Below are 20,592 nucleotides of genomic sequence, written 5' to 3'. Positions count from 1 at the left end.
CACACTGGGGATGCAGCCCACAATCTGGGCATGTGTCCTTGGCTGGAATCAAACCTGGGACCCTTCAGTCCGCAGGCCAACGCTCTATCCACTGAGCCAAACCAGCTAGGGCTCCCACAATTTCAAATTTACAAATAGGCTGTCATATTTTGGGGACTCTGTTCTCCTAAATTAGTTTACTTTACAAAAATAAATGTGTTTCAGTTTGCCGGTAAATTTAAGTTCAAACTGAGATCAAGATAAAATTATAAAAAAGGAAAACTTGTGTATTTTGTACTTCTCTGTAAATTATACAGTCCCTAATAATTTAGACAGATTAAATACCAACTGCTGCTTCGATGTTAATAGGTATACACAACTGAAGAAAATTCAGGCTTCATAGTAATTCCAAAACTCCTTTATATAGTTTGCAATATGTAACTGTGAGCTAAATTAGGTATTTACAGAGATGGACTCTAAATTCTCGTGTTTCTTACATCTAATCAAATATCAAGTCTTCTTATTGATTCTTTCATTTTAACAATTCTCTTAACCACCTCCTCTCCCCCAATCCTTATGCCATAACTGCAGTTCAAGCCCACCTCACCTCTCCTCTGACCGGTCTGCAGTGATTGCCTTCGCCGACTCACTCCCGCCAGCCACTCTTACTCGGCACCCTTCTACCATTCTAGTCTTCCATCCACGACCTTCCACAACCCGCAAACACCACGTGCTGTGCACTCTCTCTCCCTTTGCTCTAAGTTGGTCCTTCCCAGTTCCTTTACCATCCTCAGGTAATTCTTCCCTGGCCCACCATCTTGACCACCCTTTTTTTTGGAGGCAAATAAATAAGATGGTGTCCTACTGAAATATAGCAATTAAAACTAAATATATTCTACTTGGAATAGGTTATAACAATAAGAAGTAGGATTTACTTCCCATCGATAGCAACTGAAAATCATGAATGAATCACAGTTTCATAGCTAGCTTGTGGCTGAGCAAGAACTAGAATCACTCCCCCTGCCTCCCAGTGCAGAGTTCTATTATAAACTATTTATTTTGTCTCAAGAAGATCTATAAACAACACATACATATAACAAAAATATATACATAAAAATAGCATAAAACTTGTATCCTAAGTGTGGACTGTATCCTAGTTGTATCCTAGAAGGTGATCACGACTATCCAATGTTCTTGAGGAAGAAGAAAGTATTTTTCCTTTTTTGAATATTTGCAGGTAACTAACAAAATGTAAGAATTTTCTAATCCTTTTTTGTGGAAAGCTTCCTAAAAATGTCCTCTAGATTTACAGATCATATACTGAAGATAATCAGCACTGGTATCACAAACATGTTAGTGAGATATATTCAAGATAGAACTTTAGATACACACATGAATCAACTTGAACAGGGAGAGGTATAATCATGGTGAATGGTAACCCCAAACTTACCTTCTTGGGGAGAAAATTCTTTGGATATTTGTGTTATTCTCATAAATGTGACAGGAAACACAGACAGTTCATGACAAGCAGGGCATGTGACCAACAATCCTCGCACCATCTCCCAAGTGGCTTGCTGCTCTTGAGCGAAATCACCATTGCCTTCATTTACCTCATTTCCCTCCTACAAAGCTTCCTGAATATAAAGTCTTATACCTCTGAGCTCTACCACTGGTAAGACTTTTCTGATAAAGAAGTATGCTGCCTGAAAACATTTTCATTCAAGTGTATGACAATAAAAGCCACTTAGACTTGAAATTACCTAAGAAGACTGATGAAACTTGCTTGTATTTATATATTTTTGCATTTTTGTAAGCATAAACTAACCAATAGCTTTTGCATCCTGTTTAAACTCAGTTAAATAAGATGTGACACAGATGAGCTGAGATTACCATATCTTGATTATTAATGCCAAAATAAATGTAATGACCAAAAATGGCCAGGATCAAAGCCATTTATTACTATGAAGATAACCTATTAAAAAACAGAGACTTAAATCACACCAACACCATAATTAAACACATGGCCAGAAAATGATGGTCTTTGAGTTACATCCCAGAAAGTGAAGCAAACAACTAAAAAGTACTTACTCTTTGCTGTTTGTAGTGCTTAAACATTCTAAGGCAGTGTTCAATGATAAATAACAAGTAAATGCCTCCTAGAGCAACAAGTCCTTTCAGTACAGCATCATACTCTTCCAGAAACTTCTTGGGCTCGTGTCCATGCGAATGGCCATGGCCGTGCCCATGCGTGTGTGCATGTTGGTGACTGTGATCATGTCCACCCTGAGACTGGTATTAAGAATAAGGAAAAATTTGAAACAAATAATTAAAATGCTATTGAAATGCTATGAAAGTACATTTCCTGGTAACTCTAAAACAAAGACCACCAACTCAAATGCTGAGAGGAGTTAAGATACCTGCTACAGTGAGAGAGCCATATCAGCAGTGAGAAAACAGGGAGTGATGGGTCCTCTGTCCATGACCCAGATAAATGCCTAGTATTCAGTAAAAATAAAACAAAGGAATTCACCAATAGGTGATCACTTGTGACTCCCTGTAATCTAACTTTTTTTAAAACTGATTATGCAGAAGTATATCCTGGAATATATGCTTAATGTTCTATTTTTAACACTTTAGCAAAAATAAATATATGTGTGCTAATAAAGTTATGTTTAATTGTGAAATGTACACATTTCACAATATTAATCTTAGAGAACTTTAAACATTAGAGAACGACTGTTAAGTATTTCCCTTGAATAATACACTTGTATTCTTCCCCCATATGGTAGTGGTCAACAGAAGTTTCTATACCTCTCTAAAGAGGTAAGATCATTCAAAAAGGCATTAACTTTATCTAGATAACACTTCTTAAGAAAAAAATAAACAGCAGTTAAACTTTGCTCACACTTCAACTGTTCTTATAGGCCCAGTTCTGAAACAGACTGTTGCTTTTCCTGATGGCTGTCAGAAAGGGCAAGCAAGGGTGGAAATGAAGGGGAAAGTAAGTAAATAACGTGTAATAAATAAACTTTAAAAAATTTATATTAAATTTTAAGATTAATTAATTTCTTAAAAAGACAATGTCATGCATTGTTCTAGATACTAGATCTGGAATTCTCAACCACAGTACAGAAGAGAGAAGAGGTATTCATAACATACACATGCAATTCTGTCTCCCAACACTCCAGAAGGCAGATGGTGAGGATATATAAGACAATACTCAAACCTGTCATTTCCATTTGGAATGAAAGAGCCCACTATTTTCATAATGTGACACAAAATAATAATACTGGATCAACTACTCTGAAGTGACAACAGATCTTGAAAGGTACAATCAAGGCGCTGGGAGTGTGGGCTCATGGTCCTATCATTAGAGTGTTCCCAAATGTTAGAAACCAAGAGGAGGCCGGGCAAAAGGCGAAGTGGCCTGGACGTGAAGAGCACATGCCTGCAGTAGCTAACTGACTGGGCAGGGCTGCCACTCCTGCCCAATAAAGGTGCCGGAGCGCACTGCCATACGCATACAGATACAGAGGTCTGTCGCTCTTTGGTTTTAAGCATTTACTTTCAAAACTGCCAGTAGAGCAAGTATGGGGTTTTTAAAGTTACCTTTACTGAGGTATAACTGGCCTATAAAATAGTAAGATATTTAAAGTATACATCGTAGTGACTTGACATGTATACATTCTGACAGGTGAACATAAAACTGACATTAGCAGTCTTTTTGCTATTTTAAAACCTAATGATTCAATTTATTTTAAAAAATATTGCTATTAAAACTGCTCAAATGGAAAAAATACTTATCCTATTAAGCAAATAAAATAGCACAAATACTAAATTTTTGTGTTAGAGCTTGCTAATGAAAGAACCTTTTAGCTTAGATAGTTTCATTTTTATTTTATTTTTTAAGTTTTAAAGGATTTCTTACATGGGGCAGTAGATGAAGAAGGGCATCTCCGCTCATTGTTCCGACAGCCAGAGCAACAAGGAAGGTGAGAAGGAATTTGAAGCATCCTTGGTTAATGATGGGAACCAAGATGACACCGAGCAAGGAGAGCAGGCTAATGACAGTGACAGAGATGATACCACAAATCCATGCTGCGGGGAAGAAATGGACCGTCAACATTAGTATAAAAACATCCATCAAAAAAGCGCCCAAGGAGAATAAACATAAGATAAATGAGTCATACCCAGACTATGCTTTTTAAGAAGCTTTCTATTTTGGCACTGTTATGCTTAAAAACAGAACAAAATAAATAACCGTATAACTAACTTAAATACCTAAAAAAGGAATTAAGAAACTCAGAGCAAATTATAAATAGTATCTTCCGTGGCCCACCTTATCAGAAAAAGGGACTTAAAATGACTTAAGGCTGTGAGTCACTCTTAACATCTAGACTGAATTCTAAAGGCAGAGCGACAGCAATAAAACTGTTTCTTTAAAGAATATGATTATAAACCTCTCCTGGGAGCATTAGAGAAAATCAAGTACCTAATATACTGTAACCTTTGTAAATCTTTCTTAAAAAAAGTTTAAGAAACTACATATTAGCCCCAAATGGAAATATATTCACATAATATACAGAAGAGTCTTATTACTGTATCTCATTTCTTATTTGTACAAGGATAATTCAGTTCTACTTTCCTCGATATCATCTCTCCTCCACACCCCGTTCCAAACTCTCTTTCCTCCAATTTGGCTTTCTGTACAATTTACTTAAAAAACTAAAAAACAACCAAAAAAACCCACACAAAAAAAACCTTACTTTTTAGAAATAATAATATTTGCATTTAAGCTTAAGTAAACTCTATCATAATTTCCTAGGTGTTGAAAAAAGCAATTTGGGTAATAAAATTCTTCCGATTTCTAACCAAATTACTGTGCTTTTTAAATCACAATTTATTTGGTATAAAATAAAGACAAATAAAAACTGGCGGTATGGCTCCGTTGGTTGAGTGTCATCCCATGCACCAAAGAGTCACCAGTTTAATTCCCAGTCAAGGCACATGCCCAGGCTGTGGGCCGGATCCCCTGTGGAGGGCTGTAGGAGGCAGCCAATCAATGTTTCGCTCTCAACATTGGTGTCTCTCTCTCAAATCAATTTTTAAAAAACACATTAAAGAAGCATCTTTTATAAAATGTATACCAAACTAAGAATACATAAACTATTAAATACAGCTACCAAATGTTTCCTTTCTTTGCACCCAAGATACCAACTGCAGTTAAAAAAAATGCTAAATGTCTGAAACAAGCTTCACTTATTCTGCACATTAGGCCACTTAAAACGCTAAAGGTCTTCAAGCTTGGTTATTCACCAATTCCCTTTCTCATTATCTAGAGAGAAAATGCATTCTTTTAAAAAGAAGCGCTCATCTGTGGAAACTTTCTAATTAACTTGGTTCAAAGCATGCGCAAGATGGCAGTTTTCTACACTGTTTCAGCATTTTAATTGGCAGAAAATGCTTATCAACCTATTCACAACCCCCTTGGCAATTAAGCTAGGGTCAACTCTATGACTAAATGGGCCAATCTTGAGAAACAAACGATTTCTAGCGTACACAGTATATGGCATATTGGGTTTACAGCAGTCTTTGAACAGTTAATGAGGTGGTAGCTGTGCCTCTGTGGGAGACTTATATAGAACCAGTTAACCTTTCTTAATGGTACAGCAGTCATTAAAAATAATTTCTAGCAGGGCCTTCTCTCTACAATTATCAACATCTACTAGGACATCATTCATTCAATCTTCATTTCTGACAATGCTAATAACCACCTGCAAACAACTGATCAAAATTCACTATTAGTAATGTATTTGTCTCCAAAGCAAGTACAATTTCCTCTAAGGCTTTTCAGATTGAATAAGCTGTAATTTTCAATATTACTAGTAAAGCATCTGTCAGCAGCTTATTATAATATATAGATTACTCCAATATTACAGTATGGAAAACTCTAAGTCATAATCTACAATGGATGTGGAAGCCAAAATTAGAATTTTTCGAAGCCTTTAAAATAAAAAAGGCTATTAATTTTAAATCTAGATGTGACAATCTCGTCAGTCTCCATTTTCCCTGTAAAGAACAGATGACTTTTGTTTTAAGTTCAATAATCTCAGGCCTCGCTTCCCCTCCTCTCCCGTTACAGTGAAAACGGAGAAGCACGTGAAAGTCGGTGCCTCTCAAGGTACTCACTCCCCCGCCACCATCAGGGAACAGGAAGCCAGAGAGGGGCCTATTTTATCCACCCAAACATCAGCACTCCAATCCGCGCATGGACTCACTTTGGCTCCCTTTACTGACACACCAGTCTGGACCCAGCCTGTCTACCTAGAAGACCATTCTTGCATGTTTCTTACTAATCTATACTTGCAGCAATACAAATGTACACCAATATTTACCTGTATACCACTGTCCTGTCTGACTGCATCACCTGTTAAAACACTATGAAGTATAACTAAACAGAACTCTCTATCTCCCGGGCATATTCTAGCAAAGCATACTGAAGGACCCTTTTAGCAGGAAGCAGTCGAGCACAGCACAGGTTAAGAACATAATGGTTACAACTACAGGCTTCTGTTTAGCTTTTAAAATATAGTTTATTGAATTTATTGGGGTGACACTGGTTAACAAAATTATACAGGTTTCAAGCATACAATTCTATAATACATCATCTGCATATTGTATTGTGTGTTCACTACCAAAAGTCTAGTCACCTTCTATCACCAAATGTTATCCCCGCCCCTTACCCTCTTCGGTCCCCCCTCATCCTCCTTTCCTTCTGGTAATCTCGATACCTGAGACCATGTGGTACTTGTCTTGCCCTGACGGGCTTTTTTCACTTAGTATAATAGCCCCTAGGTCCCACTGGCTTTCCTCTGTACTTCCTTAAAAACAATCCGCAAACCCTGCTCAATGTTAAGCAATTAGAACACAAATAATTTTAAGTAGGGGCCCGTTACTTACATTTGCCCATCAGGAAAGACCCACTTATCACAAGCCTGTGTATCCTTTTTAATCTAGTTCCCTAGCAAAATCCTTCCCCTGCAATGCCACACCATACTACCATGCCTCCTGTCTTACCCAAGTCTTTTAAACGTACATGTGAAAACATATTGAAAGACATCAAAAGTAGGGCAGTAATTTGGAAATACTTTCTAATTCAACTACATAAAAAAATTAGAATAGAAATTGTGTTGAGGAGAAAAAGAAATCTTTCTTACCCGATGCCCCTACATTTGCCTTATCTTCAGGAACTGTATTTTTATCCTTACTTAAATCTTCAACTAAAAGTTTGTCAAAATGTTCGATACAAAGTCTGCTGTCAATCTGATATAACAATGCAGGGCAAAGGTATGTGAACAGATCAGCGGAGATTGGAGAGTTGGCACCATGACCATAGTATTTTAACAACTGAGTGACGTTCAAACACTGTAAGGAAATTGTTAAAACAAATTAAAAAGTATTTTAGAAAGGTTATTCAGAAACAATTTACTGTATGAAGAAAATATTCTAATTATTATTTGAAAATAATTTGTAATACAATATATATATTAGAAATAAAGCTTTTGGATAGGAGCTTATGATAGGGATACATTCAACTTATTACCCAAGACTTTTTATGGGTTTTAAACATTCTTCCATTCTAACACATGAAAGATAATGATCTACTGCCACTGATAAGAGAGATTCACAACTATAATCTCAAGATTCTTAAGGGGGTGGGGGCAATCACTTCTCTAGTCAAAGTGTATTTATTAATTACTCAAGATTCTTACTTGTAAAACAGTGTTAAATAAACTTAAATTACTTTAATAACTTTGTATTTTAGTATAAGACAGACTTTTTCCCTGCCGAAGGGAATGCTAGCCCAATGCTAAAGCTGGAAGATGAGAACAAGGCAGCTTCATCCACTAGAACTTTAAGTGCAAAACAAAACAAAGCAGGAAACAGGGCAAACAAGTTTGAACCCATCATACAGAAAACAAGTATCTAAAATTAAGGCAAAAAGATGGTACTGCCTCTTTTTCATACAGACGCACTTAGGCAGCATACTTGTTTATTGACTTGCTAGCTCATTCTATGATTTTACCTAGGTACAAAAACCAAGCCCAGAACACACATACAAACAAAAAAATGATTCTTCCCAGGTTTTAACATAAGGTACTATACTAGTCAATGCATATAATATTTCCATAAATCCTGAGAAAATTCAAAATACGCATCAGGTTTGATGATGCAGACCCTACAAGTTTGACACAAAAAGTAAATATTAATAATAACGTCCAGTTATTAACAACAAAATATTCTAGGATATCACCCATAATAATAGATGAATATAGTTCTTTAAAAGTAAACTAAGATTATCAGTGTTTATAACTGCTAAAAACAAATTAATCTGGTGATTTCTCCAGGGAAGAAACACAAAGATATTTACTTAGATGCAAAACATATTTAAATTGTAAAGACATAAACAACAAAGGATGAAGTCTTATTCCATCATATTCTATATTAGATGGTGCTGCTTTTTGTGCATATGAACAATAAATTCAATTTTTTCTAAACTTAAGAGTGATAAAAATTAGAATAAACAAAGGTGTTAATATAACTTTCATAAAACAAAAAATAAATGTGTTTAAGATTAATATAGCTTTAAAAAACTAAGAAGGAATCAATTGATGTGAAATTATTCCAAAAAATCATGAAAATTTGGAGTTTCCTATTATTGTATCTTTTTGCATTCACCCTAAATTTGTCAAAGGCATGAGAAAAGACTGTATCATGAGCAAGTAGGCCCTATCATAAAGTGACATTGAGAAAAGAAACCTACGACATGCACAAAATACCTGATTGAACAAAAAAGGCTTCAATTTTCAAATATCTGGAAACCAGCTAATAACAACATGAAAATTAACTTGAGGAGTTAAGAAAGTCATAAGCAAGATAGTAAAATAATGAATATAAGGGTATGTTTTCTAACAACCTTCAAACATTTAGATTTTAAGAACCCAATTTGAGAACAAACAATGCAAGTAAAAATCCGGATAAAAAATTTAATCTGATTTAACTCCCTTAACGTGTTTCTTTTACATTACCTAGAAATGTTTTAATATGATTAACTACTCCACTGTTACTTCTCTTTTCACCTTAAGATGCTCCACAATTATCTAAGAATTATGGAGCAACCATCTTTTTCTACTCACCTCATGTTGACGGTCATCTTCATTATGATCTTTGTGATTAGCAGCTGAATAAATTGCACTTTTTTTAACATGTGGTGCTTCTCGCTTTCTAGTGTGTCGAAGTTCACCTTCATTATCAGGATCAGGATCTTGGTGTCCATGACCAGGATCATGACCATTATGTTCTGGAAGATGTCCATGAGAATGACCTGGGTTATGTACACGATCAGGTTTATGGACCCGATTATGCTCGTATTGTTCACCCTGATCATGGTTAGGGGGAAAACCTGGTGTAATGACCTCTGAATTTTCATCATTCTTCCCTTTTCTCTTCCTCTTTCCTTTTGGCGGCTTACTTTCAGAATGTTCCTGTGTTTTATTGGTCTCTGTTGAAGGCTCATGGCTAGTCTCCCCACGCTCACTGTGAGTAATGGAATCATTAGAAAAATGGTGGGTAGTGTTATGATCGAGGTGATGACGCAAACAATGGTGATGACATAACCGATGATTACGGTCGCGCGTATGTTTGTCATCAGATTTGACAGACACTTCAACTGTCTCTTTCTCTGGGTCACACTTATGGTATCTTTTTGTTGATACACTGGTCACAGTTTGGTTTTCTGAATTTAAATGCTTATGGGAATGCTGGTGGTTATGTGAGTGAAAATGCTTTCCCTCCTGAACTGCCAAAATATCTAAGTGAGAAACATGATCGTGGCCAAGATCCTCATGATTAATCTCAACTACTTTTATTTCTCCGAGGCCCAAGTTTGTTAAAAGTTTCTCCAGACCAAAAAAGGATAATCTTCCATTTTCACCGTAACGGTCAAAAAGTTTTTCAATGTAATAATTTTTCTCATTTTTGGCAGCATCCAGCTCTGAGAATTTGCTCGACTCCGATTCGGTCAGTCCATGATGGTGTCTGTGGTGCTCCTCGGGACCGTGGTCATGTGGCTCATGGCAGTGGTTGCAATGGTGAAAAATAAATGTCAGCAAACAAATGAGGCAAAATTTTGTGTGCATATGTACCTTCATTTCTATTTTTCCTAAAGGGATTTAAAAAGAGAGGCAAGCATTAGTTTGTACTTACTCACATTCCAAATAACCACACACTTTCCAGCAGTGCCAATCTACTAGGCCAGTGGTCGGCAAACTCATTAGTCAACAGAGCCAAATATCAATAGTACGATTGAAATTTCTTTTGAGAGCCAAATTTTTTAAACTTAAACTATATAGGTAGGCACATTGTTATTAACTTAATTAGGGTACTCCTAAGGCTTAGGAAGAGCCACACTCAAGGGGCCAAAGAGCCGCACGTGGCTCGCAAGCCGCAGTTTGCCGACCACTGTACTAGGCAAATGTTTTACCCCAGTTCCTCCATGGCTCTGGATCATTCTTTCCTCTTCCTGTAAAAATGGTGCCTTTTATCAAACTAGCATACAGCCCTTTGAATTAATACAAACTGATAAGGGCTCATCTACCAGACTTCTACCAGTCATCTACTCTGACTTCCTTTTAGCACAACACTTAAGAGTCTATACATTTATACTGGAATTGGCTTCATCCTCATCTGGTCCTTTTCAAAATAGTGTGCTGATTCTGCTCTTGAGTCCCTCTGGTAATTGCAATAAGGCAAGATGAAATAAAATGATAAAATGTGTGAGTTATAAAGAAATGCAACTGTCATTATTTATGAATGACAGGATTGGGTATGTAGAAAATCCAAAACAATCTCTAAGAATTAATAAGTTAATTCAGTTTAAGTTGCTCGATATAAGAATAACATAAAATCAACTGTATTTCAATATACCAGCAATAATTAGAAAATTCGAAAACGGTATTATTTACAATAGCAAATAGCTAGGAATAAAAAACAAAAGATGTGCAAGACCTTTACATAAAATATGACCACATATTATTGAGAGAAATGCAAGCCATACATAAAATGGATGACTATATCATCTTTATGACTGGATGGGATACAGACCCAATGTAACCCCAATCAAAATCTCGGAAGTAATTCTGTGAGAATTTGAGATACTTTTAATACTTAGCTGGAAAGGGAAAGGGCCAAGAATGGCCACAATACTTCTGAAGACTAGAAACAAGTATGTCCTCGACCAGTTACTAGAGGCAGTGTGGTGGCTGGTGTGGGAATAAACATACCAGAGATACAAAACTGGGAGTGCCAAACTAGGAAAGATTCTCTTTTCCTTGGTGATTGGCCAACTAGATTTCTATATACAAGAAGAAAATAAAATGATCCCTCTCCACCTACCAAAAAATCAATTACAGATGGATTTTAAATCTAAATCTAAAACAGTAAAATGTCCAGAACTGTGCTGTCCAATATGGCAACCACTAGCCACATGTAGCTACTTAAACTAACTACAATTATATTAAAAATTCAGGTTTGGCCCAGCTGGTGTTGCTCAGTGGTTGAGCACCAACCCATGTAACTAGAGGTTCAATTCCTGGTCAGGGCACATGCCCGGGCTGTGGGCTCAATCCTCAACAGGGGGTGTGCAGGAGGCAGATGATGATGGATGTTTCTCTCTCATCGATTAGTCTCTCCCCCCCCCTTTTCTCTCTCTTAAAAAGAAATCAATAAAAGACATATTTTAAAAATAAATCTTTTTAAAAAGAAGCTAACTGTTGCTTCAGTCATTCCATCCTCAGGCACAGCCATATCCAAAGCTGAAGCATTTACCTTTGACCTGCAGAGCAGAGCAGTGCTCCCTGCTAACTCACCACCGCTGTCATTCTAACCACTACTGCCACCCCTCAAAGCCTCCACCTTCACACTCTTGTTTTCCTTCTTCAGCAGCTTGTCACTGTTACATGTCTCTGACTTTACACCAGCCTGCCATTCATAAGTAGCCAGGTAAAATTACCTTTCCTTTCCATTAGGTTAAATAGAAAAAAAATCTGTGTTCCGGGCAATCTCTTTGGAACATGAACGTACTTTGATGACTGACAGCAGACTACTTCCTCCCCATCAGGGAAGCTTTCTGTCTGATTAACTTTAGCTATCCTTATAATTAACAATTAAAACCATCAAGATCCTTTTTTTAAAAAAAATTTATCTTTGTTGTTGAAAGTCTTACAGATGTCCCTTATTTCCCCCAGTGGCCACTTCCCTCCCCCTACCCAGCCTTCACAGCACTATTGTCTGCGTCCATGGGTCACGCATGTAAGTTCTTTGGTTAATCTCCCCGCCCCTTCCCTCTGAGATTTGTCAAGTCTGTTTCATGCTTCTATGTCTCTGATCAATATATTTTGTTCATCAGTTTATTTTGTTCATTAGATTCTACATGAGTGAAATCATGTGATACTTGTCTTTCTCTTGTTGTTCACAAGGAAAATAATACAACAGTTAATAAATAGTACAATGAACTCTGTGTTTTGAGTCCTAACAACTGTAAACCTACTTTTGCCCCACCCTGTATATGAAAACTACATAAATTCTTCTACAAATTTAGAGGGTTCAATGGCACAGTCCCTTTTCTTATAAAGCTACATTCTAATTCTCAGACCTGGGTAGATTTTGTGATACACAGGCACAACCTATCTAATAACAGAAAACATGGTAATTAACTGTACCTCCAACACACTTCCCATTGGGCTAATCAGGGCGATATGCAAATTAACTGCCAACCAAGATGGCAGCCGGCAGCCAGGCAGCTGAAGCGAACAGGAGGCTTGCTTGCTCCAGTGAAGGAGGAAGCCAATGTTCCCCGCCTGCCGCCGCCCAGCTCTGAGCTGCACTCTAAGCAACTATGTTGCAATTATAGAAGCTAAATAAACCCCATGCTTTCAGCCAGCCAGCCGAGCTGGAGTTGCAACAGTGTTTCAATTATAGAACCCAAACAAACCCAGATACCTGCTTTCAGCAGCCGAGGTCTCAGAGCTGGAGCTGAGCCTCAGAGCTAAAGCCAGCTCTCAGTTCCAGTGACAGCCATAGAAGGTAAATAAATCCCAGAATAAAAAAAAGAAAAAAAGGAGAGATTGGGAGCTTCAGTCACCCACCAGCCTGAAAACGGCCCTCAGCCCCTCACCCAGACTGGCCAGGCACCCCAGTGGGGACCCCCACCCTGAAGGGGGTGTGACCAGCTGCAAACAGCCATCATCCCCTCATCCAGGCTGGCCAGGCACCCAAGCGGGACCCCCACCCTGATCCAGGACACCCTGATCCAGCCAGCCCCCACCCGTGCACCAGGACTCTATTCTATATAGTAAAAGGGTAATATGCCTCCCAGCAGCGGGATCAGCAGAGCCGCGAGGCCTCCCAGCACTGGGATCAGCGGAGCCGTGAGGCCTCCTAGCACTGGGATCAGCGGAGCCGTGAGGCCTCCTGGCCCCTGGAGCAGTGTGACAGGGAGCAGCGCCCAAACCCCCTGATCGCCCTGCAGCAATGTGTGTGACAGGGGAAGGCGCCCCAACCCCCTGATCAGCCCTGCTCTGTGCCTGATAGGGGGGAGCTCCCCAACCCCCTGATCGGCTCTGCTGTGACAGGCTGTGGCACCCCAACCCCCCCATGGGCCCTGCTCTGTGTGTGACGGGGTGGAGCCACAACCTCCCCATCGGCCCTGCCTGAGTGTGACGTGGGGAGTGCCCCAACCCCCTGATCGGCCCTGCCCTGTGGGTGACAGGAGGCAGTGCCCCAACTCCCCTATCGGCCCTACTCTGTGCGTGACAGGGGGGAGCTCCCCAACCCCCTGATCGGCCCTGCTCTGTGTGTGATATGGTACGGAGCCCCAACCCCCCTGATAGGCCCTGCTCTGTGCGTGACAGGGGGTGGCGCCGCAACCTCCCCAATCGGCCCTGCTCTGAGCCCGACCAGGGTCTGCACCTAGGGATTGGGCCTGCCCTCTGCCACCTGGGAGCAGGCCTAAGCCAGCAGGTTGTTATCTCCTGAGGGGTCCCAGACTGTGAGAGGACACAAGTGGGGCTGAAGGACACCCCCCCTACCAGTGCACAAATTTTTGTGCACCGGGCCTTTAATAGAAAAATAAAAAGGAAAACGTAAGATTATTAATGCCAGAAAAAGAGTTATATACTGCTACCAGCAGTATGATCATCGCATTCTCATTAATAGTTGGTATTAATTTTGGAGTAATATCTTGCCTTTTCATTTATATTTTTTAAATTATGTTGTCTCATTATTTTTATCAACATCTATGTGATACTACATAATATGAATTGGTCATATTTTCTGCAAAAAACACACTTGGTTCTGCCCAGGGCCTTTTAATTTTGATTACAATGGTTTACCCTTTCATGAATGTTCTCCTGTATATGCATTATTGAACTGTTTTTGTAATTTCTTCTGATTTCTAAATTTAAGAAGTTTCTTCTCTCCATATCTAATACATATTTTCTTCTTTTAAAAAACTATAAAGTGAACATGACCCCCAAAGATCTAGGACCCCTAACATCCATTTCTCTTTTAGGGAAAATAGAAACATCATTGAACTAACCATACTCTTACATATTTATGTTAAGAAAGTTTATGTTAGCCTCAATAAAACTTTCAAGTTCTTGTGTTTACGCAAAAGTCTTCCTGGTAAAAGCTCTAATATTTGTCTTATAAAGCATAAATCATATTATGTACTATACATTTACAGTGAATTTAAAGAACATTTTTCTTAAAATTTCTTTCAGTGATTTGATTTTAGCATACCTTTCTGGTTTGTCAGCTTTTTAAAAAATTGGTATGATTGTTTTCTTGAAAATAATTTTTTATTTATACTGGTTACATACATAAAATTATTCACTTTTTTGAAAAAAACTGTAATATCCTAATTAAAATGAAAATCTTAAAAAGTATGTTCTACTTCACTTACTGCACCTGGGATGTTAATTGGCACAGTCACTATGGAAAACAGTATGGAGGTTCCTTAAAAAAGTTTAATAGAATGACCATATGATCCAGCATTCCTCTTCTGGGTACCTAATCAAAAAACTTGAAAGCACTCATATGCAGAGATATATGCTCCCTTAAGTTCATTGCAGCATTATTCACAGTGGCCAAGACCTGGAAACAACTGAGGTGTCCTTTGCTAGAGGACTGGATAAATGGGTAACGATGCGACACATACACAATGGAATACTGCTCAGCCATAAGAAAGATGAAGTACTGCCATTGCAACAACATGGGTGGATCTTGAGAATATCGTGCTAAATGAAATATGTCAGAAAAAGTCAAGAACCATGTGATTTCACTTAGTGAGATATAAAACTAAAAGTAACAAATGAATAAACATCAAAAACAAACAAAAACTCATAGACACAGACAACAATATGGTGGTTACCAGAGGGAAGGGGGATGGAAGGTTAACAAAGGGTAAGGGGGTCAAATATATGGTTAAAGAAGATTTGACTTTGGGTGGTGGGCATGCAATGCTACATATAGTTGATGTATCAGAGAATTCTGTACCTGAAACATATATAATTTTATTAACCAATGCCACCCCAGTAAGTTTAATTTTTTTAAAAGTATGTTCTGAACATTAAGAAGTTATGCAGTTAAATTTCTATACCAAAAAAGATCTATGGGGACAGAAACATGATCTTGTTGCTTTATAATATACTAGGGGCCCGGTGCACAAAATTCGTGCACTGGGTGTGTGTGTGGGGGGGAGTGTCCCTCAGCCCAGCCTGCCCCCTCTCACATACTGGGAGCCCTCAGGCGTTGACCCCCATCACCCTCCGATCGCCTGATCGGCCCCTTGCCCAGGCCTGACGCCTGCGCCAGAGGTGTCAGGCTTGGACAGGGGACCCCCATCTCCCCCTTGATCACTGGCTCTGGCCCCCACCCAGGCCTGAGGCCTCTGGCCCAGGAATCATGCCTGGGCAGGGGACCCCCATCTCCCTCTGATCGCTTGGTCCACCCCCCGCCCAAGCCTGACGCCTCTGACCCAGGTTTCAGGCCTGGGCAAGGGGACCATCATATCCCCCCAATCCCCGGCTCCGCCCCCCACCCAGGCCTGATGCCTGGGCCAGAGGAGTTGACCCTCATCACCCTCCGATCACCAATCACCGGATCGGCCCCTTGACCAGGCCTGAGGCCTCTGGCCTAGGCGTCCGGCCCGGGCAGCGGGGACCCGCAGCTGCAGCGGCCCCGCGATCGTGGGCTTCACTTTAGGCCCAGGCAAGGGACCCCTAGCTCCCGGGACTGCCAGCTTCGACCGTGCCCAGCTCCCATCGCCGGCTCCACCCCTACTTCCTGCTATCACTGGCCAGGGCGGAAAAGGCGCCTGATTCTCCGATCATGGCTGGGGGGCAGGGCCCCAGGGCCGCCTTTGCCCTGCCCCCCAGCTCTTAGCTCCCCCCTGGGTTTCCGATCACTGTCAGTGGCAGGGGGCTTCTTCCTGCTTTCCCTTTCGCCTCCCTGCATTGAGCCTACATATGCAAATTAACCGCCATCTTGTTGGCAGTTAACTGCCAATCATAGTTGGCAGTTAACTGCCAATCATAGTTGGCAGTTAACTGCCAATCATAGTTGGCAGTTAATTTGCATATAGCCCTGATTAGCCAATGAAAAGGGTATCATCGTACGCCAATTACCATTTTTCTCTTTTATTAGATAGGATATATTACACATAATATATAGTATCTATTCTTATTGGTGCATATGTAATTTTATGTATAACATGCACTAATAAGAGAAAGATGCAAACTGACCATACCTTTGCGACACCCATCAGCCAATCAGGTGTGAGTATGCAAATTAACCCAACAAAGATGGTGGGTTAATTTGCATATGCAGGCACCGAGTGGCCGGGGTGGGGCAGGACATAGGCGTTCACACCACCCCAGCCGCTCTGGGCCTCTGGGCAGCGTGGGACGGCGGAAAGGGGGCTCCAGACCGGAACAAAGGTAGAAAGGCGGCTCTGGGCTGGAGCAAAGGCGGTGCCAGCAACCATGGGAAGGAAGGCCCATTCTTGCACAAATCCTTGTGCATCAGGCCTCTAGTTATATAATAATACTATGTTACAATCTAATGTTTTTCTAATATTACATTGTTTTACATATTTCATTGGTTTATAATAACAAATCACATATTATTCTCTTTATCTTCATAAGGTATGTAAATCAATCTTTCCATAGTCCCCTGCATCAAGCAGGTATAACAGTGTGAAATATATTTCACATAAACAGAATGATTCATCTTCAGAAGAAGTGCATTAAGAATTATTATTCCAAAACATTTGTTCACAGACCTATAAACATGTGATCATGAATGTTTTGTTTTGATATTTTTATTGATTTCAGAGAGAGGAAGGGAAAGGGAGAGATAGAAACATCAACGATGACAGAGAATCACTGACCAGCTGCCTCCTACACACCTTCTACTGGGGATCCAGCCTGCAACCAGGGCAAGTGCCCTGACAGGGAATCGAAAACTGACCACCTGGTTTATAGGTTGATGCTCAACGACTAAGCCACACCAGCCACTGATCTATAATGGGTGAAGAGACCAGGAGGAAAGGGAAAGGGAAAGGAAAAGGGGACAGGCAAGGAGAAGACATAAAAATATGAAATATATTCTGCTCTGAAGGAGGTACCAGGAAGATAAAACTACTTCTTTTAAATTAGTAAACTGTGAGAGATGCTACAAAAGTAGTAGAAACAGTATGACAGTGTTAGGTGGTAGCTCAGAGTTGAAGGCCAAGGGCATCACACTGCAACTCCAGACACTGATAAAGGTGTTATACTTCCTATTAAGGGAGAATGTACCCGGGAGAGATGAAAGGCCTCTGTGTTACTTAGGGAAGGACATGAAAACGTACATTCATACTATGCACTTATATTTGACTGGTTGTACTTCTACCAAAGTATTTTATAGGTTCTAGGAAGATACAATTATTGGAATAGCAATATGTCAAATAATGATGGGCATTAAGAACTGGACCCAAGGGTTGGCAGGCTTAAAAGGACCAGATAATTAACATTTTAGGTTTAGCAGGCAGCACAGTGTTTAAGGCAAATACTCAATTCTGCCATTTGGGCACAAGAGTAGCCATACACAACACATACACCAAGGAGAGGACTGTGTGCCAATATTTAACTCAGAAAAGCAGGTTGATTTTGCCTATGGGAGACAGCTTGCTGACCCGTGGCTTATCCTACACATTTTTTTTAAATTACCAATTCAGTGGACAACTGTAGGGAAAACCGCTATCTTAAAACTCACAAATTCACAAAATATATAAAGTGAATTCAGAAGAAAGTTTACAAGTGTGAGGGCACATCTGAAATGGTTTCCTTTTATTTAGATACTAGAGGCCCAGTGCACGAATTTGTGCACCAATGGGGTCCCTTGGCCTGGCCTGCACTATCGGGCTGGAACTGGCTCTCCGACATCCCCTGAGGGATCCTGGATTGTGAGAGGGCACAGGCCAGGCTGAGAGACCACTGGTGCATGATTGGGGCCGGGAAGGGATGCGGGAGGTTGGCCAGCCAGGGGGGCAGGGGAGGAGAATGGACCACAGGAGGACTCCAGGGTGTGTCCGGCCCGTCTCGCTCAGTCCTGATCGGCCAGACTCCAGCAGCAAGCTAACCTATCGGTAGGAGCATCTGCCCACTGGTGGTCAGTGAACATCATAGCAAGCGGTTAAGCAGCCTTACCATATCATTAGCATATTACTTTGATTGGTTGACTGGACGACCAGACACTTAGCATATTAGGCTTTTATTATATAGGATTAATAGGACAGTGGGATGTAAATCTTTGTTGTCTTGTTACTACAGCTGAAGGCTACCTAGATTTCCTACTTCCTCTATGAATGAAAAGAGGTCTGAGAACTAAAGTGATCACTGACTGACAAGTCTTAATTACCAGATGAAAAATAACCAAACATGACTCACAGTAATTCTAACAATACTCCCGGTCCTGTAAAAGTACACAATCCTAATAGGATAAAGATTCTGTCCTACAACATTCTGATTCTTTTCTAATCTCTAAAAACCTCTTTTCTGAATGCAATGGGTGGTTCCCAAAAGTAGAGCACATAATAAGGGTAAGCATGGCTATTGTAAATGTTAGGAAGGATAAGTACTATCTGATACCTCCCTCTCTTTTCAGCAGTAAAATATCTAAACTATAAGGAGTAATTATAAAATTAGGTAATTACAAAATCATCTACCACTCTTAGTGAATATAATTTAAACATGAAGATTTTAAATTTTATCCTTATACTTACATCTATAAATACCACCACCACTATATAACAATAAATTGTGCTTTTGGTACTATATAATAATAAATTGTGTTGTTTTAATGTCAGAACATTAACTGTGGTCTCTTACGCAGCTGGAAATAATTTGAGTGCTATTGTTCTGTAAATCTTTATACAGTAATTTCAGTTATAAATTGCCTTTATACCCATTGAACACACTTTTGAATAGTCTGTGATCAATTTTTGAGATTATATTTGCTCAATTTGGAAAAATCTAAGTCATTGTGTGGCCCACTCACAGAACTTAATAGAAAACAATGAAAAAAAAATAATAGTTTGGAATATTGATAACTAGCATAATTTGAAACTTTAGTTTACATAAATGATTACAGGAAATATTGTGGTTATTAAAGGTCCAAGAGAATATTTTTCAGAGATCATTCTGTAAGTCACAGCTCAAAATAAAATAGAACTTAAAAAACAAAAGCTCACCACCCATGCAATTTTAGCATTTTCAATTTTATTTTCAGTACAGTTGAGGCAACACAATGTTATATGGGACTACACTGATCCCAGAAAGCAATTATTTTATCCTCACCGAGGACAGTTTTCCACTGAGAGAAACATCAATGTGAAAGGAAAGTATTGACTGGTTGTCTCCCATCTGGGGATTGAACCCACAACCTAGGTAAGTGCTCTGACCAGGAACTGAACCCCGCATCCTTTGCTGCACAGGACGATGCTGCAACCAACTGAGCCACCTGGTCAGGGCCGGAAAGCAAATTTTTATATCACACTTTTCAAGGCAAAGCCCAGAATAAATCAAATTTATGTTATTCATATACAAAGCTAATAGATTAACATATACCCCTGCTTTGAAAAATCCCCTATATAATCTTGCAAGGAAATCTGTATTATACTGTTTTCTCTCCACACAAAACTCACCCCTATTTGGAAAATTGGGGGCTAAAAGCAGTAAAAATTAACCAACTCAAAATGACTGCGTCTATCTTATCAGAAACCCTACCAGCAGCTGGAGGAAATGCCAAGGAGACTAGGACTTAGTATAACATTGAGGAATCTAATTGTAACTTAAACAGATCTTGTTTTAGGAAAAGGTGAAGTTCAACTCAAGAAAACTTCAAGGGGCACAAAACACTAGGGGGCAGCATCAAGCTGCTGGGTCAGACTGGGCACTTTGAAACTTTAAGCTGAAGTTTTTAATGAGAATTTTAGATTTAATGAAAGATGAC

General features: G+C 39.6%; 1 protein-coding gene across 4 annotated transcripts in view; it reads right to left on the bottom strand.

Annotated features, from left to right (window-relative positions):
* The window catches only part of SLC39A10 (solute carrier family 39 member 10), a 45,746-nt gene that overhangs the window by 9,614 nt on the left and 15,540 nt on the right, over window positions 1–20,592 (bottom strand). For 3 of the 4 annotated variants that reach the window (XM_059702609.1, XM_059702607.1, XM_059702606.1), the window contains exons 2-5: window positions 9,177–10,201; window positions 7,197–7,404; window positions 3,908–4,077; window positions 2,068–2,268 (exon numbers count right to left, since the gene is read on the bottom strand). In XM_059702609.1, coding sequence (XP_059558592.1) covers window positions 2,068–2,268; window positions 3,908–4,077; window positions 7,197–7,404; window positions 9,177–10,190 — 1,593 coding nt within the window. In that variant the 5' untranslated portion in view covers window positions 10,191–10,201. Of the gene's footprint in view, window positions 1–2,067; window positions 2,269–3,907; window positions 4,078–7,196; window positions 7,405–9,176; window positions 10,202–10,704; window positions 11,760–20,592 lie in introns of those variants that run through there. The other variant, XM_059702610.1, reaches the window with a different exon arrangement.

Source organism: Myotis daubentonii, chromosome 7 (genome assembly GCF_963259705.1).
Source record: "Myotis daubentonii chromosome 7, mMyoDau2.1, whole genome shotgun sequence".
In the NCBI taxonomy this organism is placed as follows: Eukaryota; Metazoa; Chordata; class Mammalia; order Chiroptera; family Vespertilionidae; genus Myotis; species Myotis daubentonii.
This window is presented reverse-complemented; position numbering and strand designations above follow the sequence as displayed.